Below are 18,076 nucleotides of genomic sequence, written 5' to 3' on the forward strand. Positions count from 1 at the left end.
TCAGCTACTCAGAATGTTTTAAAACTGAAAGTAAGGCACAGCGAGAATTTATATCAGCTACTCCATAACCACGGCCCATAAGCACCCCGTGGCAATTTGCCTCTCAATGGAAGAATGCTAGTTTACGTTTACCATGACAAAAGAGCACAGATGTGCCCAGCTCACATACTATAAAGTCATATCATGTTATCTTTTTCACAGAAAGGAATGAAATTACCATTATTCCCAAAGTATGTAACCCCCACCACCTCATCCCTGCAGGGCACATGTGGCACCATAGAGATTGTACCATTAAAAAAGGCATAAACTTTTGTAGGAGACAACCTACTTCATCAGATGCTTCGTATAGATAATGGAAATATATGTATGTAGCATTGATGAAGCAGTCTGTCACCTACGAAGGCTTACATCTTTCTGAATGAGTTAGTCTCTAAAGGTACCACTCTGCCCTGTCTTCTTACTTAACACACTAGGGTTCATCATGCGTTCAGGTTAAGACAAACAACAAATAATGGTGCTCTCAAACTATACAGGAAGTTTTACCTGGATGCAGGATATGAATGGTGGGAAGTAAGACACACTTATACTCAGGAAGTCATTGAAGTTCTGCAGCAGCTTCTGGACAATGTGGTTTTTTTCAGAAGGACTTTTAGAATGTTCCATTTCTTTTAGAATTCCACTAAATAAACTGCTGAAGAGCTGCTTGGCTAGTGTTGGATCTCTCTGTAAATTATAAGATAACCAATAAGACAAATGGTATAAGTGACTAAGGGCTTGTCTACATTGGGAGGTTACTGCAGAATGAGTGAGGGTATACATTTACAAGGCAACAGCTACTCTGTGGTTAACTATATGGACATTCTTTGAAAGTGGGTTAAGCTACCTCTCAATATGCATCACAATGTCTACACAGAGAAGCTAGCACTACCTTCTTCCCAGCAACATCACATTAAGAACTAGAGAAGGTAAAGGTCTCTTCCACATATACTACCCAATTTCCTAGGGAATTTCTCAAGGGGAAGACATGCTTCTAAAGACATATGATTCTGCCTGGAGACAGAATAGGAAGCCTTCAACATGCAAAAATCCTAGTGCCTCCCAGTGTCCATTTTCCCACCCCACACTTTGTTTTACAAAGAAGTGTCAAAATACTCAATTAACAATCTCTGAACAAATGACAGACCTGGGCTACACCCTGCAATGGAGTGATAAGGCTGCTGTATTCAATCTGGATGTCAGGAAGGTCTCCTTGTCGGTAACTTCTGTACAAAGTGACCTGGGCATCACGTTTCATTGTCAGCTCACTTTTAATCTCCTGCAACAGTTGCCAGTAAAAAAAAGCAGTATTGGTTATGTACAGTGGGGGGAGATCATATAATGCCCCCCTTGACATTTTTAACAATCAGTGGAGATACAAAAATGAGAAGAAATTAATGCACCCTTCAAGTAATCTCAAAAGCATTTAATAATTCAGATTTTAGAAAACACACACATCTCTTCCCAAAGCCACCTCAGTCATTTACATAGTACCAATAACGTATCTAACTTGTTTACACAAAGAAATGGTCAATCACAAATCCGTATTTCAACTGACAGCTAAACAAGCACAAATCCATCTGTCTTGAGTTTAAGAATGTCTTGTTTCAGCTTATCTCAACCAATTCTTAATTGACTGGAACTAATCTTAAACTTATACAGGAATGTATATACAGTTTTTCCCTAACCAAATCTGTTTAAATTAAACTACACAAAGTTTTACCTTTAAATTAGCCCTTACCTGTCTCCCTCTCACCCCTTTACTGTATCTGAAAATACTGGTGAGGTCTGAAGGAATTAGCAGGTTTTTTGTTGTTTGCTTGTTTGCTGTTGAAGGACTTGAGAGTCAGTTCCTTCTTTAATCATGACTCCTGCTGTCTGAATCAACTGGAACTGGATCCTGACTCTCTGTTTTTCTTTAATAAGAACGCACACCGATGGGGGGGAAAAATCTAAAATCCTTATTTTTCCATCTCTCTCTCTCTTTCTACTTTTTCAGCCTGCTCCTTAAATAGACAGCCTAAAAATTCCCAGAGATACTATGGGGGTATAACCAGGCCACTGCCAAAACTCCAGCATAGTCAGTTTTTTCTTGGCCAGCACCCAGTACCTCCTGATGCACCTTCAGACGTGGGAGCCACTGCTCTTTGTGCACATCCTCTTGTCCAGCTCTACCTACTTCCCAGTAACAATATAATATAAAATATAATATAAAAAATAATATATAACACACAATATAAAATAATAAATATATTAAAAATTATTATATATTATTTATTGTTTTAGTATATAAAATTATAATATATAATATAAATAAAATAATATTTTTATTAATACAATTCTCTTTAAACTTTACAGTCCTCAAAAATATGAGAAATGTTAAGCACCACTGATCATTTTACCAAGAACAGAAAAATGGTTATCTGTAAAGGAAATACAGTATCACCTTCACGTAGGCTAAAATACACTATGTGACATTTAAGGCTTACTCTATTAGTCATGTCACATACTGTCTTCTCTATACTATAATGACAGAGGATGAACTTAATCTGAGATTCTCAATTTCCAGCATGAGTACCTAAAATCAAACAATTTCCTAAATATGGATTTACATTAAGTGAAAGTGCCTTGATTTGCCAAAACAAATAGCTTCTCAGCTCTCAGTGTAAGTAATAGGAAATGTTGGTCATCGTCACCTCTAATTATCAGGCTCTTCTTACTTAGATTCCTACTGAGATTTAGGTGTCGGTCATTTAACACCTAAATTTAAGAAATACACCTCCTTGGGTAAATCTGGTATCTTTTATTAAACTAACTAAAATAATATTAGATAAAAGATACCACATTTACCCAATGAGGCATATTTCTTAAATTTAGGTGTTAAATGACTAGTTTATTGGACCAACTAATATTATTTCAGATGGTCTAATAAAAGATATCAGATTTACCCAAAGAACCTTGTTTGTCTATGTCCTTAGATCAACACAGCTACAACCAATACCCCAGAAATATGCCTCATCATTCAAGAAATGTTTAAGTAACAGATTTTGACAGCAAGCCATAACAACTGAAATTCAGAGTTAAGAAAAACTCTTCCATTTTTCACATATGTCAGCACTCCCAGGGACTGGGATACATTGAAAATAAATAAATAAATAAAACCCCATAGTACAATACGTACATGCTTGCAGGGAATTAAAATAGAAACTCTAGTTCTCCCTTACCCTGTACTTTTACCTACACACAAACACAGCTGCTTGGAATACACATAACATCCCTGCAAACTGCAAGAGAAACTCCAGAGACACCCATTCACCACATAAATAGCTTGCTAAAGGTATGATGCTTTTAGAAATAAAGCATCAACTTTGCCTAGACACCAGAAGCATCCAAGGAACCCTTTCAGTCTGAACACCAAATTAGGTAAACAAACCTTTTCTCGTTTCTGTTCAGCTACACCTTTCCTTGCATAAATCACGCTGAGTTTCTCTTGGTCCTTCAAGAAACGCCTCCGCAGCCTTAGGATTTCTGCCCGTTCATTTATATCTAGTGCACAGAGCAAGAATGTATTTTTACACCAGTTCACCTGTTTTGATGAAGACGTATCCATCCATCTAGCTATCCAGTTTCCAAACTGCCTTAATTTTGGATACCCATTTTCAAATCTTAGGCAAAGCAGCGTGCAATAACTGCAGGCTGTTTTTGAACAGCCTAACACAGTTATGGCCAACTTCTTTGACAAGCATGGCGTAAGTTAAACCCCCACTCTCCCAAAGTGCCACTGATATCTCCATGTCCCCTCCAGTGGCATACCTGAGAGTCTGCATCTTGGGGTGCCAGGATGGCAGCAAGAGGTTCAAGTCTCCAGCCCTGTGGAGCAGGACAATGGCAGCATGCTGCTGCAAGAGGTGATGTCACCAGTAAGAACAAGGTTAATCCTTCCTGTCTTCTGCAAACACTGCCATTCTATACGGTAAGTGATGATCCAAAGCCCTTAATTTGGTAGCAATTACATGGCCAAGGAAGTCTTGGCTTGGTTCTTGGTGGTGACTACACTTTTCACAAAAGTGTCCTGCCAACTCTCCACTCCAAGCAGCCAGAGGCTTGAGCCCCACCCCACCTCCGTACCAGCACCCCCTTTACAGAACAGCCAGGGTTTGCATGCCCCAAACAGTGGCTCTGTGGCACACACTGCAGGTTGGTCACCCGTTGTATTGCTTGGCATGGTCTGGGCTTAGAATTAAAAAGAAAAACAAAGTAAGAGGATTTCTTGTAATAAAGTGTGGAAAATTACTGCTGTGCACTAGTTGTGCATGGGAACTTTGGCGGGGGGGGGGGGAGAAAGCTGCAACACCTTTATTATTTTGTGACCACAACTGTAACAGGTGAGATGTCTTTACCCTGTGCCAGCCTTAGTTCAGGCATGTAAAAAGATACTTTCTGTGTGGGTTGCCAGAATGACAGCTTTAGGGCCCACACTTCCCAAGTATGCTGGAGGACCTGGGAATGGAGGAAAACTCTGTATGTGCCACTCATGATGCCTTGCAGATGCCAGAGTCCATGCACCCTTGGGCAATTGCATGCCAAAGCCTGCCTGTAAGGTCTCACTAGGATCTCCTGAAACAGCCTGATTCCTCCTCACTGGGCAGACCCTTCAGCAAATTGGTTGTCCATGTTGCACCCTCAGGGTCTGGACAATTCCATGGGCAGCAGGAAGCATCCTGGAAGGCAGTTAGGTCAGTGCCAACCCACAGCATCCTGGTATCAGGACTCCTTGTGGGGCAGTGATACTGGAACCATAGGTGTGGGTATAACTAGTGGCACTCAGGATGGAGGGTTCAGTCTGGGGAGTCACTGGGGCACATAGAACTGCATGAGGGGTGCCCTGCTCTGCTTCTGGGGGTACCAGGAACTAACAAGTTTTGCACCCCAGACAAAATAGGGACCTGTCTGTGCCCTATTGGGGAGGGAGGGGGGGGGAGGAAGGAGTGCTGAGCACTGGAGAGCAGGAAAAGAAAAAAGGAGGGTGGTCAGTCTTACCTTTCCTGGGAAGGAAAAGATCTTAGCTGCTGCTACAGTTGTGTCTTGTACTCAGTCCCTCCAGCCAGGAAACAGGGTATTGTGTCCTGTACCCAGCCCCGCCAGCTGAGCAGCATGGGATCTGTCCAGCACCCAGTCCCTCCTTCCAGGTGGTACAGGACTGCTTCTGCCCAGCCCTAGTCAGCTAGAGACGTTTTCTGCAGAGCAGGTCAGCAGGGACAGTGCAGAGCCCACCTATTTTTCTGTGCCCTCCTTGCTCGCAGCTCTGCTCCTACCCTGCTCCCACCTCTTCTTTCCCCTTTCACTCCTGGCAGCCTGTATCTACCACGTTAACTTTGGATCTAAAAAACTGCTGAAATTGTTTGAAAATGAAAAACTTTTACAAAGGTTTACAAGTGTAAACCTTGTGTGTCTTCACAGGGAGAGCCAGTCAAATCTGAAACACAAAGAATCAGGAATTTCCTAACAGCTCCTGATTATCAGGAAACAAACACTGGTAGCAGACATGAAAAGTTTGTTGATCAGACTACCATTTTAGCTTGGCATTTTGCAGACATCCAAATAACTCCACTAATCTACTATTTCCCTATAGTTTGAACACAGATATACTGAGCAGCAAATCTGAGGTTGTTTTCATTAGAATGTCCCAAGGGTGATGTCCTGCCAGCCAACTTAGTGGTATAAGCAAGTTAAACACAAAATAAAACATCTTATTGACAATGACACTGATACCTTTAGTAGTGCTGTCAACCTCATCTCCAGGCAAGCCTAATTTTTGCTTCCCAAAATTGGGCCCCACTGGTTTCAAGGTTCCTCTTTGTGACTTTTCGCTTCGCTTGTTAACAAACAGCATGGATGAAGATAAGGATTCAGAGGATGAGGGAACTGTATATTCTGTCAAAGTGTCAATGCTGCTTCCAGTTAGCCAATTAAAAGATTTTCTACCACCTATAAAAAGCAAAAAACCCACCACGTTTAGCTTATTATATAAATTAAAAGAGCAATGAAAGGAAGAGTCACCCTTCTTTACAAAAAAAACATAGGTCCCATATTCACACCAATTACTAGGAAACATGCTGCATTTGTATCTAAATAGACAGAATAGGAATTAAATGCAAAGTTGGGAAGTTCACGTTTTAAATTGAGAAGCATATTAGGGGGAAAAATAGTCAACCAAAAGGAAAATTAATATGTTTGGCTTTTTATTTTTAAACAAGAAGAAATTGGTAGCAAATTTTAATTTTACAACTGATTAAAGAGTGCTAGAATTTAAAAAAATAAAATATTATTTTAATCACCTCTTGCTTTAAAGAAAAACTACACACAAGAGGAAGAAGAACAGAACTGTTTGTTTGTTGAACAAGAGAGTCCCAGAGCCTGCTGATGTGTACTTACTCATGTTCTGCGTAGGTGTAAATTCATATTGCTGCTGAGTAGCTCTCACTTGAGCACCTAGTGATCCGGGAGTTGAAAGGGACCCTTCCTGTGACCTCTTCCTGCTGGCACTCTGGGAAGCCTGAGTCTCCACAAACATTGGGGTGAGAACAGTACTTCGATAACGCCAGTTGGAATCAATTATGAAGTCCTACCCATGTAAAAGAAATAGTAAGATATTGATGAGAACAAGTCAAATCAAAGTTCTCTTCTTCACTGAGAAAGAAAAGTTAATACACACAAAAACAGAATTTTAAAATCTGAAACCAGGCACAACAGAGATGCAGCTTCTTTAACATAAAATGACAAATAATAGCAATATGGAATGCTATTGCCTCAAAAACAAATTAGTCCTTTGACAGAGGGATAAAAACGTGCATCTTCCTATTCACTTCTTTGTCTTGTTTTTCCAAGTCATGGCGTTTCCCCACTTTCTTTAAATTTAACACAAGCCAGTTCTAGCCTACAAAATGGATCTCCAGCAATTGTAATTACTTCAGGTATAATGAAATACAGAGGCTGCTTCTTTAGAAAAAAAAAAAAGTTTGTAATACAGATATGAAGTTACTCTTTCAATATAAATACCAATCTTCTAAGAACATGAATAGCCCGTGGCTGTCACAGATGATACCTCTGAGAACTTGCATCTCTATCACCGCTTTAGCTTCATTTAACTCTTGTCAAAAAGGTAGCTACTTTAACACTGCACAGTTTATAAGAGATAGTTCATATATTTACCTGAAATCTACATTCAGAAAGTGGATGCTCAAATATTTTTCTGGAATAATCCGGACTCTTGCTGGTCATTTCAAGCAGAAAATTTGTGGCTAAGCTCAGGTACTGGGTTTCAGTCTTGGTAGAATATAAAGAATTTAGCAAAGCCAACATACGATCAAGAGTACTTGTAGGTAACCTAATTTCATCACTCCAAAAATTCCTAACAACTAATCTGTGAAGGCAAGTAAAAAAAAACATTTTTGAACATCTGCAAAAAAGGATATTATGGATTTACATAATGCTCGACTCAAAAAGGGTCCATTTATTTTAACCTGTTAAGTAGCAAATATTGACGTATAAGGATTAAATATACAATGTCCAACTAACCCTTTAGCTGCCACAACCTCATATCGGCTTAAGTTAACCATCTCATTTTACTAACCCCTCTCCAACTGTCTTTTCAATGTACACTTCATTTAAAAAGTATTTACAACCTTAGATTACAACAATTCATGTTTTTATACTTGATACATATTTATTTTATACTTCAGTTTTACTTATGGTCTTGAAATAGTTTTCTTCCAAATGAAACAGTGGGCACACAGGTATTTAACATCATTTTCACTGTCCTCTGCTTCACTAGAGAAGTTAATAAAGGAACTGCCTACGGCTCTGGACCTATTCATGTTTATGTATCAATGCATTTTGTGCTGACTCACACACCCTATGGGAGTGTCTACACATGCAAGTAATGCAACTGCATAAACTCCAATGCAATCTGAGCTGGAGTAAACTGATCCCAATGCCACTGTCTACATGTGCGTTTAAGTACAGCAATTTACTCCGCCGCTGGATAGGTACCTGTGTCTGATGCGACTGTCCGGTGGTGCTGTAAAATTAGTCTACACCGGCCCAAATGCCGTGTGTGTGTGTAGATGCTTTACTGTGTAGTAAATTAGTCTACTCTGCCATAAGGTACATGTGTAGACACTCCCTGTAATACTAAATATAATATAAACTAAAACTAAACTAACTGAAACAGCCAAATTAATTTAGCTGTACCTGTGGTAAAACAGCCTTTGGACTAAACTCTTCAGTTTTTGAAGTTGACTATTTCAGCTACATGCACACTTTCAAAAAGATATAGATTGTGTTTTGCCTGTACCTGTCAAAGTTGACATTACAAGTGGCATTAAACCAACAAAACGGGGGGGAGTAGTGAGAATAGCATCTTATTCTCTTTGTGAAATATAACTCAAAACCTTGGACGACAGTTTTATCTATTTCAATATACAATAAAAAGAGAACTTAAGAAGAAACCAAATAACCCCTTGAGAAACAAATAAACAAACAAACAAACAAAACTCTTAAGTAATATTCCATTATTACAGTTTAATACACCCTCTACATGGTTCAGAAACCTGTTAAGGAAAAAAAAAAAGATCTTGGTATTCAAAATAAAAACCAAATTAAAAACAAAGGAATCCAGGACAGTGTCATTTTAGATGATCCCGCACATTATTTTGACTTACTGTAATTCAGAGATCTCATCAGTTAGGCCCTGTATCAGCATTTCTTTTGCCACTTTAAACACTTCCTGAGAATCCTCATCCGCTTGACTTTCTGAATTCCTATTGTAAAACCAAAAATGTCTGTTTTAACACTAGTCTGAAATAAGCTGCAAAAAAGAATCCATTGAAGCAAAGCAAGCACTATTCCCTGACATGTCTCATCTTGGCCTGAAGGCAGTGCAGATGGTTCATATAAGGTGCCTTGATGGCAAAAAAAGGTTTCTTCAGAGAAAAGATAATCAATATGAATTAATTTGCGTCCACATGGGGAGAGGGCATTTTTTCTGCCATTTGGTAAGGTAAGGCCAGATCTGGATGGACGGTATAGCAAAAGGAAGTCAGCAAAGGAAAAGCTCAGGGTAGCAAAGGAAGTCGCCTATATTGCAGGAAAAAGTGCATGCATTTTCACTTCACTTGGGTTTTGCAATGAATTCAGAACCACATTAGCTATCTTGCTATAAACATACCACTCTTTTTGGCAGTGAAGATAACCACACAACACCAAAGCTTAATAAGTGACCAGTAGATATTAGGAGTGTGCGGAACAGGCCATATTCTATTTGGATTCTGCCCTAATGGGGGATAACAATTTGATTAGTTGATTCGGATCACTGTCCCGATTAGATTAAGCTGAATCCGAATCTGAAGATTTGATGCCGATTCAGAGAATCAGCAATTCGACTAAAGACACAGCTTTAAATGTTTTTTCTACACATGAAGCACGACTCATGAACACTGAGATTCTGGGGTGGATGGAACATCCCACGGGAGCACCACCCCCTCCCCCCATGTGCTTGGCGGTGAGCCCAGAAGTGGACTTGAACTACTTCCGGCCCGCTTCCAGGTCCACCGCCAAGTACACTGGGGGTCCCCCCCGCGCTTCCCTGGTTCCCAGGAAGCACCAGTTGCCGAGCCAGGGGAGGACCCAAAAGTGCTTCTGGTCCACTTCCGGGTCTGCTGCTGAGTGCACTGGGGACCCTCCTGTGGGACATTCCATCTGCCCCACCATAGCTCGTGAATGCTGCAATCTGGACCCTGAGGTACGTAGAAACATATTTAAAGCTGTGCTTATGTCCAAAACATCAAATCTTTCCGAATCAATTCAGAGGGTTCCAATTCTATTCGGAGCGATTCAAGGGTCTCCTGATTCGATTTGGATTTGGAGATTTGGCCACCAAATCGGACCACATTTCCACTGAATCAAACCAGTGTCTGAAGCTTCGCACAGTAGATATGTGTTCCTAAAGGGCAGTGAAGGAGAGTTGTGATATAGATATGATCAAATATAGTCTACTTTTAAAGGAGAGGTGGAAACAAACCAAGCCAGGGTACAATTTGGCAAAACATTACTACCAGAATTTTGAGAGGAGACAACAGACTCCATGTACCTAAATCTGCTAGACCCTGTGCATCCTCAATTCCTAATTAAATGTTTTGCCAGCTCAGGCTGTACACAGCAACAACGGGAGGTTGAGAATATTTGTTTTAGAGTATTATTTTCAGAAAGAAAAGAAGAAAATACAACCATATTCTAAAAAGCTAACAATTTTGTACGAGAAAATGAAATTTGGTACTTATTATGAAAGTGTTTTAAGAACATTAATTCATTCCTTACATTGATGACCGTCATAATTAAAACACCAGCATTTTATAAGTGGGGTAACAGAAGCAGACACTTCTGCAAGATTTTTCTAAGGTCAAAGAATTTTCTGCTTCCTGCGCTGTACCCATGCCTTTCCTCCCCATTATATGAGCAGATTAAGGCTAGTCAGAACACTTTTATATAAACTGCTCTTAAAGTGGCTGAAAAAGCATACTTGTAACTGAATCCATACCTGTAGTTATCATAAATCCACATCATGATGTCATACATGCGCTCTCGACAGACTGGAGAAGGGTGAGAGATAAACCCTGTTACTCCAGGCAGAAGTTCTCTTAGTTCCAGTGGTTTTAGCTTAGAAAGCATCTTGTATATTATGTCCAAACACACTCTCTGCCTCTCATCATCTCTAAAGGGGACAACACACAACTGCATTGTTTTCATATTCTGTTCACAACCAAACACAAACTGAAGTTCATGTATTTTCAGCACTATTATTTCTGGTTCCATAAAACTACTTTAAGTTAATAGTTGTGTTTAAACTTAAATTCCCAGTCCCAATGCAGTCAAAAAGTCAGTTCCTATGCCTGAAGAAGGGTGATTGTGCCCAAAAGCTTGCAAAAAACTTTTTTCCAACTACTCAGTTGGTCTAATAAAAGATATCACACCTACCCAAAGAACCCTGACTGCCTATGTCCTTAGACCAACACAGCTACAACCAAAAACCCAGGTAGGATCAAGTCAGTTGAGATTCCACTATAATGCTAATAAGGACTAAACGAAGTCTAAACTTAAACAGAAGATGTAAAATATTTGACAGGCTTACATTTGCTCAAGGAAGAGAGCCATGCCCTCAAGGAAGCCCAATATGCAGCTGTAAATATGTAAGGAATTTAAAACTTGCAGCTGGTTACTAGAAAAAGATGCTGGTGTAAAGATTTTGCTGTGGCCGTTCAGATCAGCTTGCACTGACTTTATGCCAGCTTACCTGCGATTCATGACCTGCATAAAATCTTTGCTCTTTAACTGTAAATAGAGATCAGTTATCTCTTCTGCACGGCACATCACCACTTCCAAACAGGAAGTTTTCAGCACACCATGAAGTTTCGGTAACAGGAAGAACACAGCATTTATAAACCTTGATAAGAGCACAAAAACAGGTCAGAAGTTATTTCTATTTGGAACTGATTTTATACCCAGAGAGTACATACCATACAATCTATGATGTACCTGTCAGCCACAGGAGGAAAATGCTTCACTACTTTATTCAAGCAGAGAATAAACTTGTCTTCCTTGGTGTTTTGATGCTGTTTTAATTGCTTTACAACACAGTCATAAATTGGACCCTCAGTTATCTGAAAGAACCGAAATGCTGTAATATTAAATAAACCTAACTGCTGTAACATTAAAAACAATCAAATGACTGTATAGAACTGTTACAGTGGAAATTAATTTTAGAGACAATGAAACTTCAGTGGCAGATGTTAAAGTGCATACCCTTAACATGCATGAAGACAATTCACAGCATAAATACAACTGTCTGGATGAAATACATATTGCCTGATTTACCACTGGCACCAAATAACAAGCGGAAAGTTTCTACTTATTATATAGGGAGCAAAATGTTTTAATTCTGAAGGAAAGTCACTTGGTATTCTTATTATTAACGTCAAGTAATCCCTGATTTAGTGTGGCATGTTTCCATTAGGGATGCAACTTAAGATAGCATAAAACACAAAACAATTTTTCATTAAAATTAATTTGGCTCACTGTCAAAGGATAATGTACACCAAAAACAATTAACACTATGCTTTATTCCATCATTCAAAAATTACTGTTTTTAAAAGAAAAGAGGAATAGTCAAGACTTGGAGGGCATCTGCACACGTGCGAGGAGCCTGCTCCAACACGCTGGAAATCCAGCATGTTGGAGCACACTCTTATCAAGTCTACTGGAGCATGTAAATTGACGTGCTCTAGCAGTGTTGCAGATTAGCAGCACAATGCACCTCCGCATTGAGCAAATGGTGGCAGTGCGCTTTGAACTAACACATTTTCGATGTGCTATAGTTCAAAGTGCATCACCACCATTTTCCCATTGCAGCGATGTGCTTCAACACTGATACACATGGGCACTTTTAATTAGCAAAGCTCTCTAAAAAGCACCCAGTGCCACATTGGAAATGCATGTAAAAATGCCCCAAGTGAGAAAAGGTCAAGATTGATAGACCTAACATTTCCCACAGAAAAGAAAGTAGACAGGGAAGACAGCTATGTACTTTACTTACAGGAATTACACAAAACATGTCCAATGGCAAGAGTTAACAATATTAATGCATTCAAAGGCCCTGTTTACAGGCTCTTAGCTACAGAGAGCACCATAAGGATACCCCAAATTTTCACATTTCTTTTACCTTCCTTAAAAATACTGTGTTATTCCCATTGGTAGAGAGAAGGTGAACAAACAGTGCTCAGAAACCCAGGTCCTGCAACCTCTCAGAGCCAATTGCTGAGAATGGAGACAAGGCATTGACAACCTATGTTAATCTGATCCTGAATTTTAATCTCCACCTGATAATATCTTCTACTGCCATTTCACCATGGAGAAGGCCTCAGCATACTTAACATTTTCAAGCTAGAATTGGGTAGTCACCTTATATAGAAAGTGTCATTAATATAGAATGATAAGAAGTCATGATGTAATACACTCACATTTTTCTTCTCAGCAATGTATTGAAGAGTAAGTCCCAACACTTCTGCTGCAGCTGCATAGACTTCCTTATATTTTAATAAAGCCATGTTATTGACCAGAGCCTGAAAATACCTAGTATACAAAAGAAATATGCTGTGATCCACTCCCCTTGATTTTCCATTAATATCTGATGAGCAACAAAAAACATAGCCATATTCTCTACCACTTCTATATTCATAGACTTAACTGTAGACTTGTAGAGCAATTACATTAATATGTCACATCCATGAAGGACACAGGGAACCTTTCAAATTTTTGCCTTAAATCCCCATTTTGATCCTTTTCTGACTCCAGCAGGTGCCAGAGAGTTTGCTAACTGCAAAAGAAAGGACTAAAATAGGGCTAGTACAAACATATTCCCGCCAGGTCATCTCCAAGAGTAAAATGAGGGCCGTAGAGTTTTCTGTATGGGACCCGTTACAAATAAATGTTTACGTGTGGGGGGGGAGGTTGTGAAGAGATAAGAATAATCTAAACCCCACCCTCCATGATGCCAAATTCAGTATTGCTTCTCTCATCAAAATGAACTCCTTCACAAGATTCACTGCTCACCTTGTACTATCTATTTCACATTTTGGGTCATAGGGAGGCAAGTTATTAGCAAGAACAATCCCTAACAGTTGAATTCCTACTGAGTTGTCTTTTGTTTCAGGATCTCCTCCAGAAAACTGTTCAAATATTATCCTGTAACAAAAATATATACAGAAAAAGGTGTGTATGACATCTACAGGTCAAAGACAGTCCATTACAGAAGACTGAATAAATCCAGTGACAGATCTGAATCTAAGAAAACAGTAACTTATTGCAAGAGTAATTCTAACAAAAAAAATGCAAAGCCCCTGCCCCCCAATCTTCCCTACCACAAATCATTTATTCTTTATTTACAGGGTATATCTTTGATGATGAAACACTGCTAAGGTTGTAAGTTACTTGTATAAATATCAGACAAAAATTATTCTTCTAGTATTCTGTCATGCTTTAGGTATTCCATTTCCTGGAAGCCCTGTACTTCTCACTTTTCAAGGTTATTTTGCAACCTGAATTCTGTTTTCCTGCATATGCAACACCTCTGCAGTTTTCCACCTCTGCATTTTTGGCACTAACAGCAGAGGCAACTTCAATACTGCAGATAAACTCACTCCAGAAAGACAAAACAGTGGCACAGCAGAGATGAAAATCCACCAGTATTATACATGCAAACAGAGATGATCAAAGAACTAAAGACTCTCTGGAGAGGCTTGGATTTGGTTAAAACAAAACAAAACACTATTACCAGAAAGTTAATAAATGATCCATGAAAGTACTGGATCAAATCCTAGGATAGCACAGAATTTTTGCAACCACCATTCAACAACTAATGCCCTAATCCTTTCACATCTGCAAACCTATGTCCAGATTTGCTCTAGATTCTCTGCAAACTTAGAGAAGAATGTACCTTCATTAAGTTAGTACTACCTGTAAGGTACAGTGAGACAATCTTTCCAGCACTCCACAACTGTCTTTATAATTTCCAAGTTGTGTCTGAACACTGCTCTTTTCTGGTGAAATGCATTCTTCATCAAGAATTCAAGCAATCGATTAGCGAGGATTTCATCTTTAACATTCCCCTAGCATGAAAACAAACAAACAGCAACACAGAATTTCTATATACAACTGTCAAATTCATCTTGCTTTAGAATCAAAACACAAGGCAGGCCCTATGAGGAGAGGCTACGGGACCTGAACCTGTTCAGCCTCCAAAAGAGAAGGCTGAGAGGGGATCTTGTGGCCTGTTATAAACTAGTCAGGGGGGATCAGCAGGCACTGGGGGAGTCCCTGTTCCCCCGACACTACCAGGAGTGACCAGGAATAATGGTCACAAGCTGGCAGACGGTAGGTTTAGGTTAGATATCAGGAGGCGCTACTTCACGGTCAGGGTGGCTAGGATCTGGAACCAACTTCCAAGAGAAGTGGTGCAGGCTCCTACCCTGGGGGGTCTTTAAGAGGAGGTTAGATGAACACCTTGCTGGGGTCGTTTGACCCCAGTACTCTTTCCTGACATGGCAGGGAGTCAGACTAGATGATCTGCTCAGGTCCCTTCCGACCCTAGAAACTATGAAACTATGAAACAGAGATGTAATGCTCAGAATACTATAATATAAGGACCTCCATTCCAATTAGGCATTCTATCAGCTGGGCTTCATTTTAAATGGGAAAAGAGTTAGACATGAGTAGCTGACATGGTGCTAACCACAAATTGTCTATACTGACTCCCAAGTCCCAATCAATATGGGTGCTGAGCAATTTAATTCTTCACATTGTTTTTGACCCAGTATGATTTTGCAGTGAAGTCAAGGTCAGAATTCAGCAGAAATGGAGTTGCTTTATGAGGAGCTCTGACACCTGTTGACAGGATGGGTCAAGCAAAAATATAGCTTAACTCATATCCAGCCAGCAAAAGAGAGAACACATCCAACCCACTCCTTCTTGCTGGTAGTACAATATTGCTCTATGAACAATAGAAAGCTTCTGCCACCACAGGAAAGCTGCCACAGAGCAAGTGAAGACATGTCCATGCTTTTTGCTGACAGCTATAGCCCTTTTCCACAGTAGTGCCTTCCAGGTACACTGTATCCCTACTAACAACAAGCCATCTGCTTAGAGAAGACCTGTAGCACAGACAAGCTCCAAGTTACTCAACATTCATTTATCTTTGACAAAATGGTAAGAACGTGGTTTTCAACACACATCTGTGAAAACTTAATATTCAACTACGGCAAGACATGACAGTGTCACCTCTAAGTCCATAAATACATATTTGTCAAGTACGCTGTAGTCTGCTGCATTTAAATGGCATGAAGTATCTGTTAGCAGACCAAAACAATCTGGGATCTCTATTGCTCTACAAGCTGCTCTCAATGTATGGGCACAGATTCTTTGATTAAAACCCTAAACTTTTTTCTTAAACCAATCGAGCTGTTTATATTGACTATGAAAAAAGAAAAGAAAAAAAAATGTATTAAGGAAGGATGGAATAAAACCATTACATATACTCCATTTTACAGAATGACATACAACTATAATGTTCTCTATTTCCTTACTTTGGGAGAAGCTACATTAGTCCAAGAAAGCAGAGTAACTACTATTTCCACCACCATGTAATGAATCCCTTCTCCTCCATTATCCCGAGAAACAACAAGTTGCAACAAGGGACCAAGCCAATGCCTTGCATAAGGTTGGAAAACCTAGAGAGAAGAAAGAACAAACAATCAACTCTAAAACTAACTTAGTATTGAAGAAGTTAATGCATTAAGACATAAAAACCTATTAAATTCACCTTTTCAACACAGTTTTTACCTCATTTCCTCCAAAAAAAATAGACTGCAGGGATTAAAAAAAAAATCTTAATAAAATTTCCTTATTGTAATTATACTTGCTGCTTATTCTTTCTGCCTACAAGCCTTCAACATTGATATTCATAATAAATTATTTCTTTCACTGGAGCCCACTAAATATAGCAATTATACCAGTGTTTCACATACAGAGCCACCCTCCAAAGGGAAGTAACCCACATCTGCACATAAAAATACATACTGTTCAAACTGTTACTCTAGAGATTTGTTATTACACTGGTTTTGAAATGCTATGAAATGCAGTAGTTTTATACTCTGGATCTGATATTCACTGGAAGGTAAAAGTTATGATACAAGTATCTAAAGCAAGTAAGAGTACTCAGCTTTAAGGAAATTGATGCAGGTAGGGTAGAAATACATTAGCTTGGACCAGGAAGAGAAAGCATTTCCTCAGTCATTAAAGGAGAACCATACACATTTGTATTTTATTGCAATTAGACCTATGCAAAATCAAATGGTTTTATTCAATAAGGTTTGCCCCACATTAATTTATATAATCAATATCACCCAGTTTTCACCTGAAGGCTAAGCTGGCAATGCTTTCCTTCAGTAGGGCTAAGTAACAAAAGCTGAACCCAGAAAAACTTAGTCTGAAATGGAGTTTGTCCTAAAAGGCTTATGCAGCTGCAATTATAATTTAAGACTGTATTTAAGCAAAAAGAATCAGAACTTAATGCAATGAAACTACTCACCTCCTCAGTATTAACAATAAGTTTTGCTAAGAAGAGGCGAATGTTTAATGGTACTGATGGGTTCCCCAATTTGCTATGCAGGAACTTCATCCATGGAGGAAGGGCTACTGGAACTGCCCCCTGTAATCAAAATGAAAAGCTTCCCTTAAAATAAGAACAACTTAAAATGACCAAAGAAGAAACAGAAGGTTTTATTCTACTACAACCACAAACACTACAAAGCAAGGTTTCCATTATAAACCCGTTTCTTGGCATCATATTTGTAACTAGTGGGCTAGGCCATTAAACAGTACTGACCTCATCTACTTTGGGTGTGATCTGATTTCTCTGCATATGTTTAATCAGGGTTGTCATAGCTGTCATACATTCATGTTGATTGAGCTCATCCATCTCGAGTTCCATTTCATCATCTAGAACCATGGACTCAGTGGATTCCTGTACAAAAAAGGATAGTGCTTCATTTTTTTTTAATCATAAGTGTTAATACTGAATACATTCTGATTTTCTAGTCCACCTATGCAAACCTTATTACAATACTATTTAATGGGGATTACATCAAATACATAGTTCAAACCAAAACCACCCAAAACACATTTGCCTAAGGATATCAGCCAGCTGTTGCTTTGACTTAGGCATTTATTAGAGTCTAGTGGCAAACCAGAAACATACACTGAAGTCAGACCCCACAGAACTTAATTTCAGTTCACAGCTGGAGAAGAAAACTGCCATCTGACACCACATCAGTTATGCAAGATTTTACATGCACACCCCAACTCCCACTCAAGGTATTTGTGAAGTATTTAATCACAGATTCATTTAGAAGCCAATTTTCCAATAAGAAAA

At 39.2% G+C, this 18,076-nt stretch overlaps 1 protein-coding gene across 1 annotated transcript in view; it reads right to left on the bottom strand.

Annotated features, from left to right (window-relative positions):
• PRKDC (protein kinase, DNA-activated, catalytic subunit) overlaps nt 1-18,076 on the bottom strand; it is a 130,811-nt gene that overhangs the window by 49,328 nt on the left and 63,407 nt on the right. Inside the window, exons 47-62 of the mRNA XM_090039934.1 lie at nt 17,531-17,668; nt 17,234-17,353; nt 16,230-16,373; nt 14,605-14,756; nt 13,702-13,833; nt 13,110-13,221; nt 11,629-11,753; nt 11,387-11,536; nt 10,634-10,807; nt 8,760-8,858; nt 7,249-7,459; nt 6,472-6,661; nt 5,809-6,024; nt 3,470-3,582; nt 1,184-1,315; nt 544-723 (exon numbers count right to left, since the gene is read on the bottom strand). Coding sequence (XP_089896060.1) covers nt 544-723; nt 1,184-1,315; nt 3,470-3,582; nt 5,809-6,024; nt 6,472-6,661; nt 7,249-7,459; nt 8,760-8,858; nt 10,634-10,807; nt 11,387-11,536; nt 11,629-11,753; nt 13,110-13,221; nt 13,702-13,833; nt 14,605-14,756; nt 16,230-16,373; nt 17,234-17,353; nt 17,531-17,668 — 2,388 coding nt within the window. The remainder of the gene's footprint in view (nt 1-543; nt 724-1,183; nt 1,316-3,469; nt 3,583-5,808; nt 6,025-6,471; nt 6,662-7,248; nt 7,460-8,759; nt 8,859-10,633; nt 10,808-11,386; nt 11,537-11,628; nt 11,754-13,109; nt 13,222-13,701; nt 13,834-14,604; nt 14,757-16,229; nt 16,374-17,233; nt 17,354-17,530; nt 17,669-18,076) is intronic.

Source organism: Crocodylus siamensis, chromosome 3 (assembly GCF_052110815.1).
Source record: "Crocodylus siamensis isolate JL-2025a chromosome 3, ASM5211081v1, whole genome shotgun sequence".
Classification (NCBI taxonomy): Eukaryota; Metazoa; Chordata; order Crocodylia; family Crocodylidae; genus Crocodylus; species Crocodylus siamensis.